Genomic DNA, 21,052 nt, shown 5'->3' with positions numbered 1-21,052 from the left:
AAGATGTGTGTGAGAGAAGGGCTCCTCATAAACAAGCGTGATGAAAGCTTGCTTTCCTTTTTGGTATCCAAACAAAACAAAAGATTTCACTCAAGATTTTAAAGACCCTTAAAAGGCAGGGAATGCAAAAAGCATAATTAAAATTTCACCCTCTGCTCATACTAAAGCAGCAAGGAGAAGGGGGAGGCTTCCCTAACCCTTATAGCCTGGATTGCAGCAGAAAATGAGTGGATGGGGCACAGGTGCAGCACCCCCTTCTCCCTTAATTGAGATGCTGGTTCCTGTGAAACCCTAGGCAGGACAAGCTACAAAAAAATCCACCTTGCCACCAGCTGGAGAGCCCTGGCCAGACTTTTTCCTCTCCTGCACCAATCTTTCACTCCTCAGCTGTGTTATAATGGCTTCCCTCTGCCCTGAGCAGTGCAGCTTTACCTTGCGGGGGCTGCATGTGAGCTCTCTGCTATGAGGCAGAAGGGAGCACGCTTCCCCATCCGCTGTGGCTGCTGTATGGGTGCTGCTGTGAGTGTGGGCAGCGGTGCTGAAGGCGAGCCCACCTGCCATGCAATGCGTGCTGCTGCCTTGGCTTGTCTGCCTTTGTGGAAGGAGTGAACGGCTGAAACCAGGTTCCCCTTGGCATACCTGCCAGTGTCTCCTATCTCACTCTTTTAAATGTGGGAGATTTATTTGCTGTGAAGTCACGGGGTACTCAATTACTGCAGGGGACACAAAAAGAAATGGGTTATCTTATGTGGGCTGTGTTCATTTTTATTTTTTTTATATATCAATATAATTTTACTACTTTGATTATAGTTTACTTCTTTGCCTCTGCCAGAGCTGTCACGCATGCTATGTTTCTGTCTTCATCTCATTGAAAAGCAGAAAGGAAAAACAGATTGGAGCACAAAATGCTGCTGTTTGGGATGAGCACTTCTAATGCCTTCGGTGCTTTGCTCCTGGGCAGGTATGGCCCTGGCAGTGCCTCGTGCTGCCCCAGGTGCCCCCAGGGAGCAGGTGCATGTTTTGGCTGCCCGTGTCTGCGTGCACAGCTTACCGTGCCATACTTAACTACATCCAGAGGTGGTTATGAGGATCAATTAATGCTTAAATTATTTGGAGGTACCAGGTGCTTTATGAGTGCTAATTATTATATTCAGGTTTGCTACAGCTTAGGGATTAGATCTTACTTGGGCAATAGGTGGGGAGGCTGTGAGATGTATGTGGTAAAGAATTACAAGTAACAAAGAGTCACTGCCAGCCAAAGCATCACCACAGCCTGTTTGTGCAGTTCCATTTAATTGCTTTTAATGAATTGTCAGTCTTCCAATTTGATTTTTGAGCCTTAATTACTTTTATTTTGAATATTAGAGAGAACATCTCCTCTCTAAGGTTCTGTAGGGGTTGCTGTTACATTTTGTGGCTGTAGCCCTGATCGTCTTTCTCCCAAGAATGGGCAACTGTGTAGGCACTTTCAAAATGTGGTGGTGTGTGTTTTATTTATTTATATATGTACTTTTCTGGCATGAAACATTTCATAGATCTGTGCTAGGTCTGGGGCATCCTGGATCGCTGAGAAAAGTGTTTGCTCCTTGTCTGGACACTGAAAGCCAGGCAGGACCTTGCTGTGTGTTAAGTGCTGGTCCACTCAGGGAGGTTTGTGACAACAGTCTTTTATCACAGGGAAGACAGCTGCCTCTCAAACCTGTGAGACAACCAGCTAGTCTCAACTTGCTGACCAGTAAAAACTTAAGTATTTGTTCAATATTCACCTGTGTCTGTGCTTTTAAAATCCAGATCAAAGCTATGGGAGACTTGGACAATATGAAGAGGAGCTGTTTGTGCATTTGTATATTTATTTTAATGATCTGTCTCACAGCTGAAGCAATGAAAAGTAGACTGTAAAGCAGCCAGTAGGTCATTTCCAGGCTGTTTTATTGCTGCTCCTCTGCAGGTGGGCCCCAAGCTTCATGTCCAGCAGGCTGGTACTGTGGCAAAAGAAAGTGGAGGAAAAAACTGGCCCAGAAGCCAGGGGGGTGGACTGAGGTGAATGAACGGAGAAAAATGTTTCAGAAAAGAGGTGAGCAGTGGCAGGGGCTGCCCAGAGAGACTGTGGAGACTCCATCCCCGGTCCTCAGAGGGATAAAAAACATCACAACATCCTTCGGCTTGAAGAAGATTCCTAAGTCTCGCCATCAACCGAAGATGTCAGTAAACACAAATCCCTTTCTAGGAAAAAATTTAAAAAAAAAATCTCCTGGAAAGGCGGGAGAGCCCCATTCCCCCAGGTCCCTCACCTTCCCCAGTGGGGGCGGCCGCAGCTCCCCTGAGGCGACGCCGGGAAATGGCCGCGCCTCGGGGCGGGGCCGCCCCCCCCAGCACGGCGAGCGGGCCGCGGCTCCTCCCGGGCCTGCTTTTCCCCAATTAAGGCGCCGAGCCCCGTGGCCGCGCCTCCCGCACCGCGTCCCCGCTGCCGGGGGCCGCTGCCGGGCGGAGGCACCGCGGCGGCTCCGCCCCGGGGCCGGGCAGGGCCGCCCCCGGCGGGGCGGGGGGAAGCGGCCAGCGCCGGGACTCGGTGCCGGGCGGCTGTGGCGGCGCCTCCCGTCCCGTCCCCGTCCCCGTCCTGGTCCCGTCCCGGCGATGTCCGGCGGGGGCAGCCGGCGGCGGGCCGGCCCCTCGTGGCACGGCGCCTTCTCCCGCTTCTTCGCCAGGAGCCCCCCGCGGCAGGAGGCGGCGGCGCCCGGCCGGCCGGCGGGAGCGCACAGGTAGGGGCACGGCACGGCCCCGGCCCCGGGGCCCCGCTCCCCCGGCTGCGGCCCTGCCGCGGAAAGCCAGAGTCGGGGAGGGGTCCGCGCCCCGGGTCCCCCCGGGCTGGTGCAAGGCGGCCGCCAGCGCCCGGCGAACCTGCCCCGGGCTCGGGGGGGGCTGCGGGGCTGCCGGTCCGCGGGGGGCGCGGGCGAGGTGAGAAGGTGCCCAAGCGACTCGTGCGGTCCTTCCTCTTCCTTCTGGCTTTTCTTTTTTTTTTCTTTTTCTTTCTTTTTCTGGCGGCTGGTTTCTGACCGTATGCAGGGGAGACCCGCGGATAAAGTTTGCTCCTTGTGGAGCCCTGTTGTTGGTCTGAATTAATTGGGATGTGTTTTGTGGTGAGGAGGTGTCAGCCGCCCCGGCCTTATTTCCTCAGGTATACTACTAAGGCTTTTTTAGCTTTTAACATGCTGGTTTTAATCTTTTTGAATTATTCTTGACACTGCCTACATCTGTGCTTAAACAGGCAGGCAAATAAGTGCACTCCTTGAGGAGATAGTGGCTGGCACACTAGGTCTTTCTCACCCATCGCAGAAAACTGCAGAGCGTGTTACTGTCTTACACTGGCCGTCCTAAAAGGTCTCGTAAATGGTCCGTGAAGGACCATTTTAACATTGGGTTTCTTTATTTTACCGCAACTGCTAGTCATTTGACAGACCAGCATACGAGCGAGGATCCACTGGGCTGTCATGTTGCTTTTTATTTCCTGAAAAAAAAAAAAATCAGGAGCAAAGCTGCCAAATCAAGAGCACCTTCACCATGGTGAGAGTAGCGCGACCATCACGCCTGGCAGGGGTGATCAAGGTGCAGCAGAAAGAAAAGGCTTGGAGTTGGCTTGGGACGTGAAGAGGCAGCAGCAGAAGTGACACCTGGCTGCTCCTCGCCAGCTCCGTACAGTTGTGGTCCAAGCTAAACAAAAAAGCCTAGCGGTCACCTCGTTAGGGAGCAGGGTGACACTGGCCGAGTGGTTTCTGAGCTGGGTGTGCTATCTGCAGATCGTCCTCATGGTAGACCTGCTCCACTCAACTCCAGGCTGGTGCCTGTTATCTTCATCTCAATCCGAGTTTCATTTCCTGCAGTCAAGAGCCTTTCCTTTACTGGGGCAGTCCACCAAGGTGTGAGGAGGCTCGGCCTCCTGGCCTCCTGCTTGACCTCCTCACATGGGTTTAGCTGCGGGGCGGTCGCCTCAATTCCTCTCTCTGGAGTGGAAGCAGCCAGCAGAAATCCTCCAGCTGAGAGGAGCCCAATTTGGCATGTTAAAGAGCTTTTTTGTTGTGCCGGCTGCGGGGCGGTAGGTTTGCCTGGAATGCTGACGCTCTCGTCTTTGGTTTCCACTGACAGCCTTCTCCATAGATTAGCGTAATTGCATACATTAAACAGCGCCGGGCTGGAACGAGCGCCCCAGGTTTGCTCGGCGCGTTGATTTAGCATTGCGGTGCAGAAAAATGGATCGCTGAACAAAGCATGTGGGTGGGGAGGGGGGGCCAGGGTGGCTTTGTGTGTTTGTTGTTCAGCATAGAGGGCAGGAGGCGGCCTGGGGAACACATCTCTTGAGAAATGTGTACACTCGGTGATTAATTTCCTGGTGAAATGATCGGAATGGTGTATGCTGGGACTGGACCTGATCTGAAATGTGTGGCATGAAACTTCTGCATTGAGGTATTTTACCTAGCACTGGGTTTCAGAAAAGCAGAACAACCAAGTAAAGAGCACAGGACAGGGAGCAGTATGTTGTGCAGGGCCACATGTATCTACAGGCTATCTACATGGACCCCCAGAGACATGCATCATGCTTGATATAGCCTGCAGAGATTACTACAGTCTCCTAGATTTGGGAAGTAGCTGAAGGTGAGCCTGCATGTACCCAAAAGTCATTTTCCATATGCACCTGCAAACTGGGCAGCAGCAGCTAGATGGAGGCTACTGATGGTAGTTTCGCATTCCCCCATCCCACAGCTGCCCCTTCAGCCCGTGGTACAGAGATCTCACCATTTCATGCTCCAGGCATTGTGTTCAGGTTTAGCTTTTAATAAATAAATAAATAAATAAAATAGAAAATAACCCTACTCTCACCTGAGCTTAAAATAGGAGGAAGGGGAAAGGGAATTGCACTGTTTGTTAATCAGTGTCATAGGATTTTCTTCTGAGAACCTTGTGTGGCAAAGAGCTGTATGCTGATAACTTGCCCTTACAGCCGTTTGTAGCTCTGATGAACATGAGACTTGCTGGAGGCTCGCTGGTGGAAAATAACCCGTGCAGACTAGCTGGAAGTTTTGTGGTGGCACGAGGTACAGCACAGCTGTTAGGGGCTCACTCTGCTTTTACATGCAACCTGAATGTGAGTTATCTTTCACCTACTGCTTGCCTCTGTAAGTGCATTCTTCAGAGTCGTGATGCTGGCATGGCTTTGAATGAGGTCTTTGGCATTTTTCTTCCCAGTTCCGTATCATCAGCTTCCATCAAACATAGTCATTGTGCTCTACTCTGCTATTTAATATTTTCAATATACAAAATTAATCGTTTGTTGCTGGCAGTCTAAATCTCCAGAGTGGTAAAATCCCATTGATTTTTTTATTATTCTGATGGCAGTCTAATTTATTTATCATTATTTTTCACATTTCTTTAGTCTATCTGGATGAAGACGCAGCTTTTAGAGTATAAGCCAATTTATTGAGTATTCACTCAGTGATATGCCACTTTCATGCCTTAGCAATTGACCTGTTGTAAGTAAATGTGACCTTCTAGGTCACCTTAGAAGCCTCCAAGGGGGTGTGACACTTCGCCAATCACTTTAACCAAGAGCTACCACTAAAATCTTCTTTAAACTTTCTTTATATAATTTGTTCCTCTCCATATTGTTTAGCAAGTTCATTTCAGGTTTATCTTTTTCCCTCCAAGTGTCATTGCTTGGTCAAGTAACTACCAGTGCAAGTGAGCCTTTGTTGGAATTGTCCAGATATTGTTTCTGCATCACTGAAGAGTACCAGAGACATCAAACAGGGAAGAGCAACCTTTTATTTGGTCTTACAGGTTTTGTTTTGTTTTTAAATTGAGATTATTGTTCTGTTCATCCATTAGTTCCTAAGAGCTTTCAGAGGTGGAAGAACTTTGTTTATGCTGCCTAAGGAGAGATTAGAGAGCCTCTTTCTTCCTCTGGGCTTGCCAGTCATTGTTCCTGTTTATAAAGCACATGTATTTTTGTAGCTGTAAAAAAATGCATTTGGGAACTACTGGGAATGGATTGAAAGGGGAGTAATGCGTTTTGAACTTATTTCTTCTGAACTTGCTACCTCCTGGCTGGTTTTGATTCACATACAGTTGGTGTCTTAGGAGAAAGCCATTGTTTTCTGGGGGAAAAAAAAAGTCTGTATTCTAGTAAAGACACTTCCGTTCAGAAGGCAGAGGAAGATTATTTCAGTTTTATTTCTTTTAAATCTAACTCATTTGTGAGAATGCAGCAGAGGTAACAGTTTGTAGAACCAGCAAGGGGAAGACTCCAGTCATTTAGAAGAATTCAAATTAAACTTACCAAAGCAAGATGTGTTATGAAAAAATTCTGTTTGTTAATTTGTTGGGCTTTTTCCTGTTTGTTTCCTCGATTTTTCTGTTGTGACTTTTATTGCAGGATAATTCAAAATTATAATTCAAAATTGCAAAGGCCCTTATTTAGCAGGTTACCAAAGCCGTTGCCTATAATTAAGTAAGGAAATATTCTGTATATTATAGTGGGACTACTTGTTTGATTAGAATTAGGCGTGAACCTAAATGTCTCATGGGAGTGAGACCCGCAAGGAGCAAGCCCAGCAGCCGGCGGTGTGCTTGTGAGACATTTCCTAAAGGAAATGTTACTGGAGTATTAATTATAACAGTAGCACTCCTTAAAAGAAACAAAATACCTTAAAAAAATAATAACGTTAACAGCACTCTCTCCTTCCCAGTAACCGTCATAAGTGCTAGAATTAATACAAAGGGATTTCAAAAATATCTGCGATTCCTTGGCTTTAAGGAATGGTTTTGCAGCAGTTACAACTTATCAGTCTTCTCATCTGATGAAAAAAAGACTCATAAGTGAGGAAAAAAACAGAATTCAGAAATATGTTGTTGTGAGGATTGTATTTCTGGTTATTAAAACTTCTTACAAAGATGGAAATCAAACTGCTGCTTCTATTTTCTGAGTTTTTTTTGGACTGCATATTCTTCAGCGAGTGTATACTGTTACACCTCTAGACAGTAGCATGGCACTACATTGCTACACTGTAGGCTTTCCTGGGAAAATTAACACTTCTATTTTTCTGGTATTTTAATTTCCAAAATCATTTTTAAAAAATTTAACTGACCGTACAGTAACACTTTTGAAGACTCTTCAGATCAGAAATGTGAATTTCCGTAGTCATTTTACTTCACGAGTCAGTTTTGTGAGAAGAAATACAGTCACTAATTGTATCAATATAATTTCATGGCTTGCCCTGTTATTGAATGGTGTCTTTGTTTCCCAAATGTCCCTGTGTTTCTTAGATTGCTAAAATGTGTCACAGAAGGCAGTATATCTGTTTAAATGGGCTGGGGGCCCAAGGGGCCAAGTCCAGGAAGGCCGCACAGGCCTGCACTTCGCCTATTGATGAAGGCAGGGAACAACTTGCAAGGAAGTATTTCTTGGGAGTACATGAAGAGCAAAGGCAGAAAAAAATCCAGTGACAACAGCCTTTTATTTTTTTTTACTCACCAATTAAGTGCCAAAAAGTTAGCCATCAATTTTGTTTTGTTTGAATCAGAGATGCAGCCTTTCAACTTGAGGGAGGGAAATGTGATGAATATTGGAAATATGGGAAGTGTCTGAAGGATACTTCTCAGTGCATGGTTGTAAGAAATAGAGGAACTGGAAAAGTATTTTCTTGTGGTGAACTTGTAGCTTCGTGTGCCTCTACCAATAGTTTTCTGCTCCGACCTGACTAGAAGAACTCGCTGCTTTTGCTGGTGACACCAGTGTCCTTTGCACGTTGGGTTTTTTTGTTTGTTTGTTTTTCTGGTTGCTTTTTCTTAATGGCATCTATTAAAAATTATGTTAAACCCTGTTTATCAGGAGGAAAATATCTACTGCTGCTTTAAAGCTTTCCTGGATTGGTTTAATGTCTTCTATTTTCTTGTCATTTGTAAGCATCGTTGTTGCTCCCCAACCCTGCAAATACGTGTCTTTTGAAAGTAGGTTTATAATGAGCTATTCTCTATTAATTCAATAATTTTAACCTTAAATGTAAATAGTTTACAAATCTGCTTCTGATATTATTCCAAGTTGATGTGTTAGCAGCCAGAAACACATTTATTTCATACGTATGCTGAAAACTTTACCTAACCTCTCAGACTAGTGAATATGGAACAGACCCTATATTAATGTTTGTTACTATGCTTGACAGATGCCAGAGCAAAAACCTTGATGTAATCTAGTATAATCCTACTGCTCAATATTGAAGTAGACTCTACTCGGAAATGTTTGTATTTATTTTCTCTAGCTTTTGTACGGCTGTTGAATTCCCTTGTGTATAAAACAGATTAAGTTATTCAGCAAGGGCGATCATGGGCCATCATACTGATTTCACTGAGCTCTAGCCTTTTAGGTTTAAAGGGACACGTTTGATGGCAAGCCATGGTTTGTTTCTTGTATTTTTAATATATTTTTTCTTTGCAAAATGTGGCATATTGGTGCTTTTATAATGTCTTTATTTTTCATGTTTGTTTTTTTTTTAACTTAGTGTTTTGAAAGAGAATTAAAAAAATCAGTTTTACACTTATACGCTCTGCAGTTCACATTGTGTATGTGAAGCAGTGCTGCTAATGCAGAGCATGAAGTTGACCTAGCTTTGCCATACAAGCAGAGCAAAAAACAGTATGTAAACAAGCAGCATAAACAGGTCTGAGAGGAAAAAATGTTTCAGTTAAAACAATATAACTTGCTTCTTAATGCTGCCTGTAATCAAACCAGTTTTCAAGTGGGGCTGTTTAATTGAATAGAATACATTTTATGTTATTCCAACACTTAAATGAGTTGGCTGATTGTAACACTTCTCTTGCCTGAGTTCCTGTCTCATCCTACTTTTGCCTCTGTTTTCTTCATCCCTACTTGTCTTTGCTTTCTGCTCCCTTTCCCCCACTTCTCTAATATGTTTTAAATAGCTGTTTTGCTTGCTCTCTGTTTTCAGACTCACTGACTTGTTTTTATAATTTCCGTTTTTCTTGATGTCTTTACTGTTCCTCCCTATGTGTGTGGCCTACATGTAAGGACAGAAGTGGGAGTCAGAAACTTCCCATTCAAATTTCTGTGCAAACACTCCTCTCTTCAGGACAAGCCCTAACAGCCTTGTCAGAGATTACGGGAAGACTTTGTCACTGCTGGTTTCCTGTGAACAGTGTTAGAATTGGGAATCTTCCTGAGAAGTTGGTCAAAATTTGTCATTGGGGGGAGGGAGGAGTAGCTCTTTGCTCATTGCTATTTTCTGTTTAAATGCTAGCATCTCTGTTTTCTGTAAAAATGCTGCTGTGTCTTGATTGACAGTTTTTATGAATTTTCGCTGCTTCCCTCAGACGCTGAAGATGCATCTTCTTGCCACTGGACTGTACTGTGATGTTTTCCTTTTGATTCGTTTAACAGATGTTATTCAATATACATGCCAAAAGCTTGACTCTTGACAAAAAAAAATCTAACTTCTCTTTGTAGATCAGGTTTGGACAGTTCTCTGGGCTTCACAGGGCATGAATGGCTTCACAAGTGTGATTTTAGGATCTAGAGTTAAGGTGTTGGCATTTCAATTAAAATTAACACTTCTAAGTCCATTGTATTTGGTTGGATTAAAGGGGAAGGACTGAATAGTTGATTTATCAAGGCTTTCAGGTGACCTGAGAAGTTAATATGTTGATCCTAACATTGCAGGAGGATGGGAACTCTCAAACTTGATTTTTTGATGAGATTACGATTTTAGTTGATGAACTGTTGAAATAGTACCTTCAGGCTCTTTAAGGCATCTCACTTGGTGCTGATGCCCCAGTTAAAATATTTGCAAGTGGAATGGCAGTGGGACAAACTGAGGGATATAAAATAATTTTCTACTTTTTGTATGTGAAGAAGTTTAAAACAAAGTGGTTTTGAGTCAATTTAGTATCTCCACAAGTAATTTGAAAGAAGAGAAGATTGTAGCTTGTGAAGTTTGCAGATGAGTAGGGTGAAAAATAGAGGAATCGCCGTGTAGATGACAGCCTTGCAGAAGCAGACTCAACTGTCATTGTTGGCAGTCACCTGAACATGAGCTACCAAAGCAAAGTGGTGGCTCAGAGAGAAAAAGCAATGCTCAATTATATAAATAACAAAGTACGTGTAATCTGTGGCTAGGCTTTAGTTACTAGAGTACTGAGCCAGGCTGAAGCATCTGTGTTTTTTTATGAAAAAGGTACTGACAAACTGGAAATGGCTGAGAAAAGCCCCAGAACGATTTGATGTGTGGAAAACCCACCTCACAGAGTAAAATTAAGTAGCTCAATAGCATTTAGGTCGTCTAAGAGAAGGTTTTCAAATGACAGAATTACAGTTTGAGGCATGGCTCTGCCTCAAGGTATATAGCTGCAGGGGAAATGAGAGTTAAATGCTTCCTGTCACAACAGACCTGTGACTTGAAGAAGGTGTTTGAACCAGAGGGCTTTGTGGTCTGCTCCACGTAGACGTCGGTAGATCCCATAGATGAGAGACAAAGCTTGACATATTCTGAGTAGTAAGCCTGACTTTTTGTATTGACTCAGTAAGTTTAGCAATAGTGAACGCAGAAAAGTCTTATTTAAAGATGAGACAGATTTTCTGTTACTTGCCACTTTTTAATCAAAACTCTGTATCTTTCAGTCAGGTGCTACAGGCTTAATGCAGGTCTCCCTTGGTGAAATTTTGTGATCTAGATTATTACGCAGGCCAGTTTCAGTGATCATAATGGTCTGTATGGCAAGTCTGGCAACTGGTAGATGTAGAAAAACATTACTCAACACATCTGTATTTTTAGCTGTCTTCTTTTTAATTGCTGCTTAGAAGCAGGCACAGAGAAGAACCCAATCCTAGCTAACCTATGGCTCTTTGCAGATGTGTTTGTAACTACTACTGGTCTGTTCGTGCGGTTTGAGAATCCCTGAAATTTGCTGAAACTTCATGACAATTTTGGTCTTGCAAAATTACATTTGATAGTATTGCTTGACGCAGTTTTCTTCTCATTCCCATTCTTCAGGGAGTCTCTCCCACAGCTGTGTCGTAAGGTACGAGGTGATCAAATTCTCTTTAGCAACCTCTCTGATCCTCAGGGTTTGACATACTTCCTTTGGAAGGTCACCACTAAATATGTTATTGTCTTGGCAGTAAGTAAAATTGGAAAGAAGTGATAACATCAAGACCAAATGTAGTGCAACTTCTCAGAGAGGAGCACTAGTTTTTTTTGAAGAGAAATAGAAGGCAGAGATCAGGAAATGGAATCAGATCCCCGAATGCTGAAATGAAGAAACTGTCAAGAAAGTAAAGTTAAAAATGACATTAGCCTCAGTGAGGGCTGCACTGGAGGGTGAATTATGTCAACAATGCTAAAACAAAGACACATTGTCTTGAGGAAAAACGTTTCAAAAACACTCGAAAGAGATGTCACAAGTGATGTCATTAAACCTGGAGAGAGAGGTCAAGCTTAGTTTATTAGCGTTATGTCAGAAAAGTCAGATGTAGGAGCTTTGGGACACTTGGTACCTCACAGCACAGGTTAGGCATTGCTTATTCTCTTTCTGTTGCAAGTCAACCCATGAAATGGTCCCTGTTTCTGCATTAATCTGAAGAGAAGCCCAGTTAAAAATAAACAATGTTAGCTTAATGCGATAGCAAAAAGGGTTTGACTTTGCAGGGAGTCATCTGTTCCTGATGAGAGAGAGGAAAAGAGGTGGCAAAATGGTAGAGCCCTCACCTCTGCGGTAACATCTGGGCTGCACGAGGAGTCAATTCTGGACCTGCCAGGCTGGAAGCGACCTTGCTTTGTACAGAGTATTCCCAGGTGGGAGGACAAGGCATAGTTGGCATCCGCAAGTGGTGTTGCAATGTCCCTTGAGCTGAGCCTCAGCCAGCCGTCCCTGTTTTCTTAAGAGCCTGCCTGCCCATTAATTGCCCCATTCCCAAACAGCAATCTGCAGCGGGTGCCTTGTAAAATGCCACGGTGGTTAGCTTCAGTTTGGTAAGCACTGCGTTTGGTCAGTCTTATCTCAGCTCACACGTTTGTGCTTCATGGCGCTTGCATAGCGCCAGTAGCTTGTTTATTATCTAACACAGCACATTCACAATCTGCTGTGTGCATAATATGGGTGGGGTTGGTTAATAGAGGAAGAGGGGGTGGGCTTTTAATTTGCGAGTTCCCAGGGATTGTTACGAAGAACAAAGGTGGAGGAAGCAGACTTCTCGTGCTGCGTGGAGGTGCTGAGAGGGCCTTTTGAAGATGTAATTGTTTATAATTGTCCTGTTCTGTTTTTAGAGACAGTTGGGAAAGATCTCACAAACCATTACATTAAATTTGCTCCCTTGAATTGGTGCTTTCTTTACTGTAATCCCTCATGTATATTAACTAAACCGGATCTGAGTATTTCTGCTTATACTTGTCTACTTTTTTATGCTTTGTGGGTAGGAATGGTAAGGACTAAGCATTTTTCTCCCCCATAATAATCTCTGACCTTTCCTGTGCAAGTGTAATGATTAAAAACTTGGACCAAAATCTGCTTCTGATTCAGACACCACCTGTCCTGGTATTACAGAAAGGTCAGAACAGATTTTCAGCAGTGGAAGAACAAAAAGCATTAGAAAATCACACAAAGAGAAGTTTATGCAGAAGATACAGAATGGGATCTGTTGTTAACTCTGTTTAATTTATTTGTTTATTTGGAGAATAGGAGTGATGCTAATCAGGGTAGGCATGCCAGCAAGGCACTGGGGAAGAGCAGTGAGACAGCTGCGATGAAGAGATCCCTCTGCCTTCACTGAAGATTAACCGATCTGCGTTGGATGCACCGACATATGATTGAGAAAAGGGTAGTCAAGCAGAAATAGCAGTAGGAAGGCAGTACATTACATACTGGAGAAGTAGCTTGGTGTCTAGCCTTAATTTTGACAGTATCTTTATTACTCTGAGCAAGTTATTTAATATTTCCATGCCATCTTTTTTACTACTATTTATAAAATCAAAGCAATATCTCCCCAAATACATAAGCAAGCAGTTGTGATGATCTATGAGTAACTGCCTATATAGTTAAGAAGTCTGTGGAAACCTGTTGGAGGGGCAGAGGTGTTTTCTGTGGTCTTGGGATCATACTCTGCGCTTTCACTTCCCAAAAGAAAGGAGATTCAAGACTTCTGATTTGCACAAGGAGTACAGACTGACCATGAAGGCTCTCGGAGTAGTGGCTGTCACCTGGGTGAGCAGTGCCCCGGGTACACGGAGTTCCCTGCTTTGGGGATGTCCCTTCAGTGACCCTGGTGCTGGAAGATCCCTTTACAGGGTGGGTAAGGAATCCCTCTCAGACCAGTCAATGAGTTTCAAGACATTTTGGTTTTGAGAGGTCTTAGGGCTAACGCTTGTCAAACGTATATCTGTGAACTCTGTCAGCGTGCAATTAGACTTGGGTTAGTAGGGTCCTATTGCTGGGTATGCAATATAACAACAGTACTTTGTGAAGTGTGGGACTGAAGACTCAGGAGATTCATTTTCCTTAGCTAAGAAGTGGGAGTGCTGCAACCAGGCCCAAGAACTGGCTGGCTGGTCTAGCAAAGCCAGGTGGGCAGCTAAGCACAAACCTAGCTTCAGACGTGCTCAACAGGGGGACGTGCTCAGTACCTGGTGTGGCAAAGCACTGCAAAAATGCACGGCTCCAGAAAAGGTTAAGGCAAGGATGAAACTTGGTGGAGGCAAACTTCAATAATGCAGATGCCGCCCAAATGTATGTGGGGAGCCTATCCGTACTACTAGTCTGTTGTTTTCTCCTCTTAGCAAAGGCATGATAATTCAGGGGTGTAATAAGCATAACTAAGAAATCAACATTTATAACATTTTTAATAGCAGATACGGTTCTGTAAAAAAAAAATAATAATTTATAAACCCTCCTAGAGTACAGTTCTTGGCAATATTACGTATTTCCACTACTGATAGCCTAGCAGGGGTATACAAAAAAATTAAAAGAATAGGTCATTTTTAGTGTAAATATTAGTTGTCTTACATATTTCCCAATAATTAATAATTAAACTATGGCATTCACAATTAAAAGTATATTCACTGCATCTCTGAGTATAGGCTCATAGGGACAGCACGGGACTGTGTTGCAACATAAAATACGTATGGCATAATTACACCAGGTCCTCTGTGGTTGCTTCTTTTAAGCACGGGAGGGGTAGGGAGGCCCGTAAACTTCACTTTTTTCTTCTTCTTTTTAGAGAAGTTGTGGGGAAAGTGCTGTTCCAAAATGTATGACTAATGACTGCTCTGTGATTGATGCAATGATGGGGGGGGGGGGGGGGGGGGGAGGAAGCCCTAAAAATGGCAGGGGGGTGGCAATAGCAAGTGATGAGCTTGTTCTCCAGTCCCAAGCACAGAGCGTGGCACAAGTAATGTGCACGTGTTGGTTAGGTTGTACAAGGTAGTCTTGACTCTGGGAGAAACAAGACAACTTTATCCTGCTTTCAGCAAAGTGAGCGTGTGAACGTCATCCCTTTGGTGCGAGTTGCTTGAGGATCCACTCAGACCTGAGCCCCGGCCACAGGCACAGGCTGGCAAGAAGCGAGCTGCAGCAGCAGCGTGCCCTCGCTCGTCCCTGCTCGCTGCCCCTTCGTGTGTGCTGGCACAAATCACCGGGCTGTGAGCTGGATCGCCGGCTGAGCTCTCGCTGCTGGCAGCTTCTGCTCCCCCCTTGTGTTCATCTAGGACCAGAGAGCCTTGCTGGGGTGGGTTAGGGGCGAGAACGGGCAGCTGAGATTGAAGAGGAAGGTGTGGAGGTTTCTGAAGCTGGTTCTGCTGACAAAGTCAGCGTGTGGAGGAACTACACCCTAAAGCAAAAGGTTCAGGAATGTAGAAACGCTAGAATATAAACCATGAAAGGGTGTGGGGAATTGCTTCCAGGTTTGGGTTTATTTTATGCTGGAAAGAAAGTTTTGATACTTTTTTTTTTTTTTTTCAATTGGTTGATTTTAAGATGTTTATCTGCCGAACTGCATTCTTTCAGTTTTGGTGCGTACGCTGTGCAATGTCATAGCAAGCTGTCTGAGCCTGGCTTTCGAGAAGGAAGTAACACAGGCGCATATTTCAAACGCAAACAAAAAGTGGGAAAGTGATAAAAGGAAATAAAAACAGAATTTGAAGGGAAGAATATGAGCAAAACAGAGTGGCTAGAGAAGAGGCCACAAATAATTCTGTGCTGGTAATACTCAACAAAAGCAAGTATTGCATCTGTGTTCTGCAGAGCTGGTCCGTAAGGACTGGTGTCCTGAAGCCAAGAAGAACGCCTGGTGGATATCAGCCTCATTCTCCTGCTCTTAGTGCAGGGAGCTCCTGCTAAGGTCAAGTGTATCAGCGTCAGGAAAAGCTATGCAGATCTAAGAAGGGTTTGGTTTTGCATTTTGCTTTTTAAACTAAGAGGGAGAAAATAGGTTACGTACTGTGAAGCACTTTTATTAGTGTGCCAGGTTGCCCAGAAGTGTTTGTGGCATCGTCTTCAGCATCAACAGCACAAGAATTTAATAGGAGAGAATATTAATTCATCTGCTGTGTCTTACAGGGAGACAAGGAACAGCCAAGACTTTGTGTGCTTTCCCTGAAAAAGCATCTTAGTGTTTCAGAATGCATTATGAAAGATTACCTGAGGTGATCTGAAAGTACATGGTTTTGAACTTGAAGAGGGTCTATAAAAGAGAGAAAAGAGCTTTCTCTTTTCTGTTTTGACTCATCTAAGAAGATCTGAAGGATCTTAACCCTAACTGCAGGAGAGCCATGTTCTCATTTTTGTCCAAGGAATCTTGACTCTAAGCAGCTTGTAAGGGAAAATAACATTTAGTCAGACTGGATTTCATATATTGTGTGTATATCAATGTATATTCAACTCCAATGCCTAATCCACAATCAGGAAAAAAACCTTTCTTTTCAAGTGTCTTACTGAGACATGCTTACCCGTGGCTTGACAGTCAGTGGTAACGGGAATACCAGCTCACATCTCAGTCTTTTCTCTAAATCCTGGCACAATTCACCAAAATGCAAATAATATTTTTTTTCTTTTATTTAAACAGCTATCAATTCATCTCTTCATACAAAAACACAAATAAGGGCTTGTGTGTTTATAAATAGCAAAGCTAAATTTCTAAAATTGTTGAAGAAGGGTTTTTGAAGTGATTATCACTTCATTGCAAAAGTGGATATTTATGTGTTGTACTGATATGAAGTGTTGTGTTTTTTTTTTTCAGTTTATGATAGGCAATGCAGGAAGTGATCTGTCATTCACATCCTCTAATGTTTTCCTTGATGTGATTTTGCTTTGTAGCTGCATGTAGCATAGAGGTTTGGATTAAAAATGTTTTCTGCTGGATTGTGCTTATGGATAGTTTTCAGAATCAGGAGAAAAATGGTTCCCCTCGTCCCAAAGATGGGGTTCTGGAGAAAGTTTAGGCCAGGGTAAACTGGCAGCAAGGACGGATGAGACTTTGGACTTGAAAGTTTTAAAATGGACAGCGAGTGTTGCCTTGGTAATGATAACATGCTGATTGTCCCCTTTCTAAATGTCCCCTTTCTAAAATGTCTTCCAAATTTGCCTGCAAATGCTCGTTAGGTATTTTCAGTGCCCAGTAAAGATTTGGTAATTCTGGTAGGTGTGATTTGTAATGATTCCATCTGCCCTGAGCACGCTCCACTCAGTTGCAGTCCTTAGTGTAAGGACTGTGGGTGCTTTCTAGCTGCCAGGTAGATATTGCTGTGCCAAGGAATGCTACAGTGGATGATTCATCAGCTATGCTATTTTTTTCCCAACAGAAAATTATACATATGCACAGAAAATTTGGGTGTTTTTTGTTTGTTTGTTTTGTTTTGTTTTCAGTTAGAAGAGCAGCCTTAATTATTACATACACCATTTCTGAATGCTTGAGTTTTGAAAAATAGGTATTTTGCTTCCATTTGAGCTTTTTGGGGCATGGCTTTTTCAGTTGCAATACATACAGCATATGGGCTGTGTTTTGGAAAACATGTTCTTCTGTCCTTTTAAGTTAATGCTCTTTTGTGTTTAAATTGAATGTGTTGGCTCTCAAGTGGAATTGAATAATGCAAGTCCTCAGTGTTGCAAAATATTTTTGTTTTTCAGTTCTGAACACAAAGGGAGTGAAGCCATAAATTTAAAGAACAACCAAAAGGAAAGCACAACTCTTCCTGCACTTTTGAAGGTAGGATTTTTATTTACTAATACTGAATTGAGCTAAGCTTGCCACATCTGCTTGTGGCTTTTTGTTATGCTCGGAGGTTGGAGGTCTTCATGTATTGCATTGTAGCACACAGTTGCCATATTCTGGGTTAGGGCCCATCATGCTGTGGTACACATGCAGAAAACAGAAAGACTGTCTATGCTTCTTGTTCTTGAAACAAAGTTCATATCTTTACTTACATTAAATAGATGCGAGTCTAGTGCCAATTCCACATGCAGTCATCCAGTGATGGATGAAGCCAGTATTTTTATCAAATTCTGATTTGACAATCACCCAAAGAACCATTTCTGTATAATTTATGAATATCTAACCAGCAAGAGTTTTCCTGAAGTTGCACTGGTTGCCAGTCAAAGCGCTGTAAGAACTTTCTGCTGAAATACTTCTGCATGTTGGCTATTCTTCACCAATGTTATCCCTGTTAATCAAGCTTGTCTTATCCTGTAAGCATTCTACTGAAAAAATGGATGTGCTTCTATGTGATGCTTTCTCCTATGAGTCATTTGACACAAAGTGGTAGCTGCCAGTAAAGTTGTGTTTAGATTTAGTCAAATATCATAAATAGTTCTATGCAAGATGGGGCCTGGTGATACAACCCTCTTCCAAATAGTTGCTGTCACATCATGCCCTGCACAGAGTCATTTTAGCAGTTCATTCACTAAGTACTTTTTCTACTTTTTTGTTCCTTTTTCTACATTAGTAGTAGTACAAGTACTGCAGAAATTCTTCTGGCAATTTCCCTGAAAGGGCCTTGACTAGTCCACCAGATTTATTTGTGGGTGTAGTAGGCTTCTTAACAGACTGATTCAGAGGTTTCTATCCTGTGTTGCCTAGATTGAGCACTAGCAGTATATGGGGAAGGAAGTGGTCCATTGCTGTATGGCTGACAGTCACTGTATAGTGGCATCTTCGCTCTCTAGGGACTATTTGGAGGGGTTTTGCCCAAGGTGAAGAAATTTTGCAGTTGCCTCTGCAAAGACCTAGGTCAGTAGCTGGGTTATTAGATAAAGGTCAATCCTGTGTTGAATGTAATCATTATGCATCAAGGTGAGAAACAGCACAACAGCATTTTTTGGAAGCCCTGTGGATTCAAGCCAGCCCTGTCTGAGCTGGGCTCCCACAACACGCTACTGAATGCCTTCCTGTTGTCATAAATCATGGACTATTGCTTTTATGGTTTGAAACACAGGCAGAAATGATTCTTTCAACCAGAGGAGATCCTACTATAGTAGAAGCAACGTTTTTGTGTTTAAAAAAAAAAAAAAAAAAAAAAAAACTTATTTTTTCTGAGTTAGATCAGGGAAAAGTTCTAAAACATTTTCCTTTTGAAGAAGGTTTTGACTGGGGGGGAGGAATGGTTTAGCATATGTGCACAGGACTTCAACACAAGGAACTGCTTAAACAGAAGTACGAACAGGGTTAGATTTCAGTGAACAAGCGGGATGCATAGGTGGAGTGCAGGGAGCATAGCAGGTTTGAATTATCTAAGAGTGTCTATTTTTTGCCAAAAACTAAATCTCTTTTGGTACGTTTTTAATTCACAAGAACCTAAGTTTTGATTTTTTCCTACTGAATCTAAATTCATTGCACTCAAGTCTTCTACTCAGAACTTTTTGTATGTTAAAAGTTGGTGCCAATACTAATGCTGTAAAGTTTTGTTCCAAGTAGCTGCTCTGTTCTTTGTCTTGCCATTGAAAGTTTTTATTTGATGATATTGTCTTTGATTTATGCTTGGCAGTGTTAGATTGTGTGTTACATTATCTTTGAAATAATACTTGGTGTTTGGCTTTGTATAGGCTTTATAAGAGAGGTGTGGCTTTCGTATGACTAGAATGTGCTGGCTGTTCAAACGTACCGAGAACTTCCCGTCCAACTTCTTTTTTTGCTTTCTTAAGCTGATCAAAAATCTTCTTATACGCTTCAGCAGTTTCATAGGCATACTAACGCGTACTCTTAGTACTACAATTTTATCTTGTGTGCATTTAAATTGCAACTAGGTAATAAGAAGTGATTTAGAGAGGTAGCCCACCTCACTTCCCCCCCTTTCTTTTTGGTGAAGATGTTTTTTTCCTGGCACTGCTCTCTCCAACACACACTCTTTTTTTTTTTTTGTAATGCCATACTGTTCAGTGCCTGACATTGTTCAAAATAAGCAGTCTTGTGCAAAGATACCTAGAATGCAGCTGAACAGTTGGAGAGAACTGGGGCTCTGTCTCATGTGAAAGGAATAGTGTATGGTATGGAAAATCACTCCAGTTTCCTTCATTGAGTCATCAAGGTAACCATACTCTGAAAAAAAAATATCTTTTGTAGTTGTAGGAAGTGTACTTTGTGAGGAATTTGTAAATCTGTATATCTACTGGATTGGGTCTGGGCAGGTTTCAGTACATACCCATATCTCTGAGCTATGTTCCTACTTATTTCAGGTAGACGGTGACTGCAAACGGATACCATATTGTGTCTGTCTGCCACCAAGTTAATCATCTGTCATGTTTCTGGTAGACTTGCATGCTGTGAAGTATTTATATTCATTGACCATCTCAGCAGAAGTCCGGGGGCGACATAGCAGGGGAACTGCAATGTCTCTGTCTTAACAGCAAAGGTCAGAGATGTAAATGATAACTGACAGGGTGAGTGGAGCTGAGAAACATGCTGAGCTACCATAGCCCTCCGGCTGCTCTGAGGGCTTGCTTACCAGTTGTGTACTTTACACCCTTCTTTCTTCCCTGTGATGAAATCTTTAGCTCAGAGGGAGAAGACGATACTTTAACACCTTAGGAAAATACAAAGCCTTATCTTTTTGTGCCAAGGTGACATTATCACTCATCATTTGATCACTTTCAAGAAAGTATTATTGAAATATATTTTCTTTGCCTATTAATTCATTGCCAGAGCCTGCCACTGTTTATTTACAGATTCTGTTTGGGTTCTATTTCTTTGAATTAGAGCTGCAAACAGTGCTTTTTCTGAGTAAATGCCCCATTTGAATGGTGTGATTGTTGAACACGTGGCTGTGTGGATGTAAACAGTTCTTGAACTTGTTTCCCATTCTAAGCATCTGCATTGCATAGTGTCCTGCACATGCTAGTGTATCATTAACCTTCCTTTTATCAGACTCTGTTTTTAAAAGGAATATTGCAACAGTGTTTCCTGCAAAAGCAGGTGAATACATCTTTACAGTTTTTGGTAATGCCCTGAAAACAGAGGTTTACAAGTGGAAGGTAGGTCTTGTTTGACTTGAATGGCACAGCTACTAATTGAGCTAATGCTGCTCCTGTAATGAGCCGCATACTGGATGACGTCTTATTAGTATAGTTTCGAAGAAATCACACAGCACTCTTGTTGTACGTGCTTGTGCCACAAGTCTAACCTGGGCTTCTACCTGTATTACCATACTGTAGTCGTAGCAGCAATGACTGGTTCAATAGCAGCAAATTGTTTAGATCCCAGGCTGGCCCTATCCGAGGTTCTTGTCCAGCTGGGGCTTGTGTCAGCAGATTGACTCACCTGACAGTCATCCCTCGATATTCTTCCTGTAACGGTGCCTGGAAGAAAAAAGCACGTTCTCCCATAATTGATCAGAAAAGTATTCTTAAACATCTTGGCACAAGAACTGCCTGTGAGCTCTCTGAGGCAAATGCAGAAGTTTGAGAAGGTAGGTACAAATGTAATCTACCAAGTGCGTAATTTAGACGTCAGTATTTTGATACCTTTAAATATTTTATAATTCAGCCCAAAGGCTCAAGCCTGGGTACTAGTTGCCTG

At 42.9% G+C, this 21,052-nt stretch overlaps 1 protein-coding gene across 2 annotated transcripts in view; it reads left to right on the top strand.

Annotated features, from left to right (window-relative positions):
• The first annotated feature begins 2,522 nt into the window (after positions 1–2,522).
• CRYBG3 (crystallin beta-gamma domain containing 3) overlaps positions 2,523–21,052 on the top strand; it is a 93,379-nt gene continuing 74,849 nt past the window's right edge. The window contains exons 1-2 of one of the 2 annotated variants that reach the window (XM_068692523.1): positions 2,523–2,759; positions 17,173–17,251. In XM_068692523.1, coding sequence (XP_068548624.1) covers positions 2,635–2,759; positions 17,173–17,251 — 204 coding nt within the window. In that variant the 5' untranslated portion in view covers positions 2,523–2,634. Of the gene's footprint in view, positions 2,760–3,110; positions 3,176–17,172; positions 17,252–21,052 lie in introns of those variants that run through there. The other variant, XM_068692534.1, reaches the window with a different exon arrangement.

Source organism: Anas acuta, chromosome 1 (genome assembly GCF_963932015.1).
Source record: "Anas acuta chromosome 1, bAnaAcu1.1, whole genome shotgun sequence".
Classification (NCBI taxonomy): Eukaryota; Metazoa; Chordata; class Aves; order Anseriformes; family Anatidae; genus Anas; species Anas acuta.
Note: the sequence above shows the minus strand (reverse complement) of the source record. Positions and strands in the feature narration are given on the sequence as shown.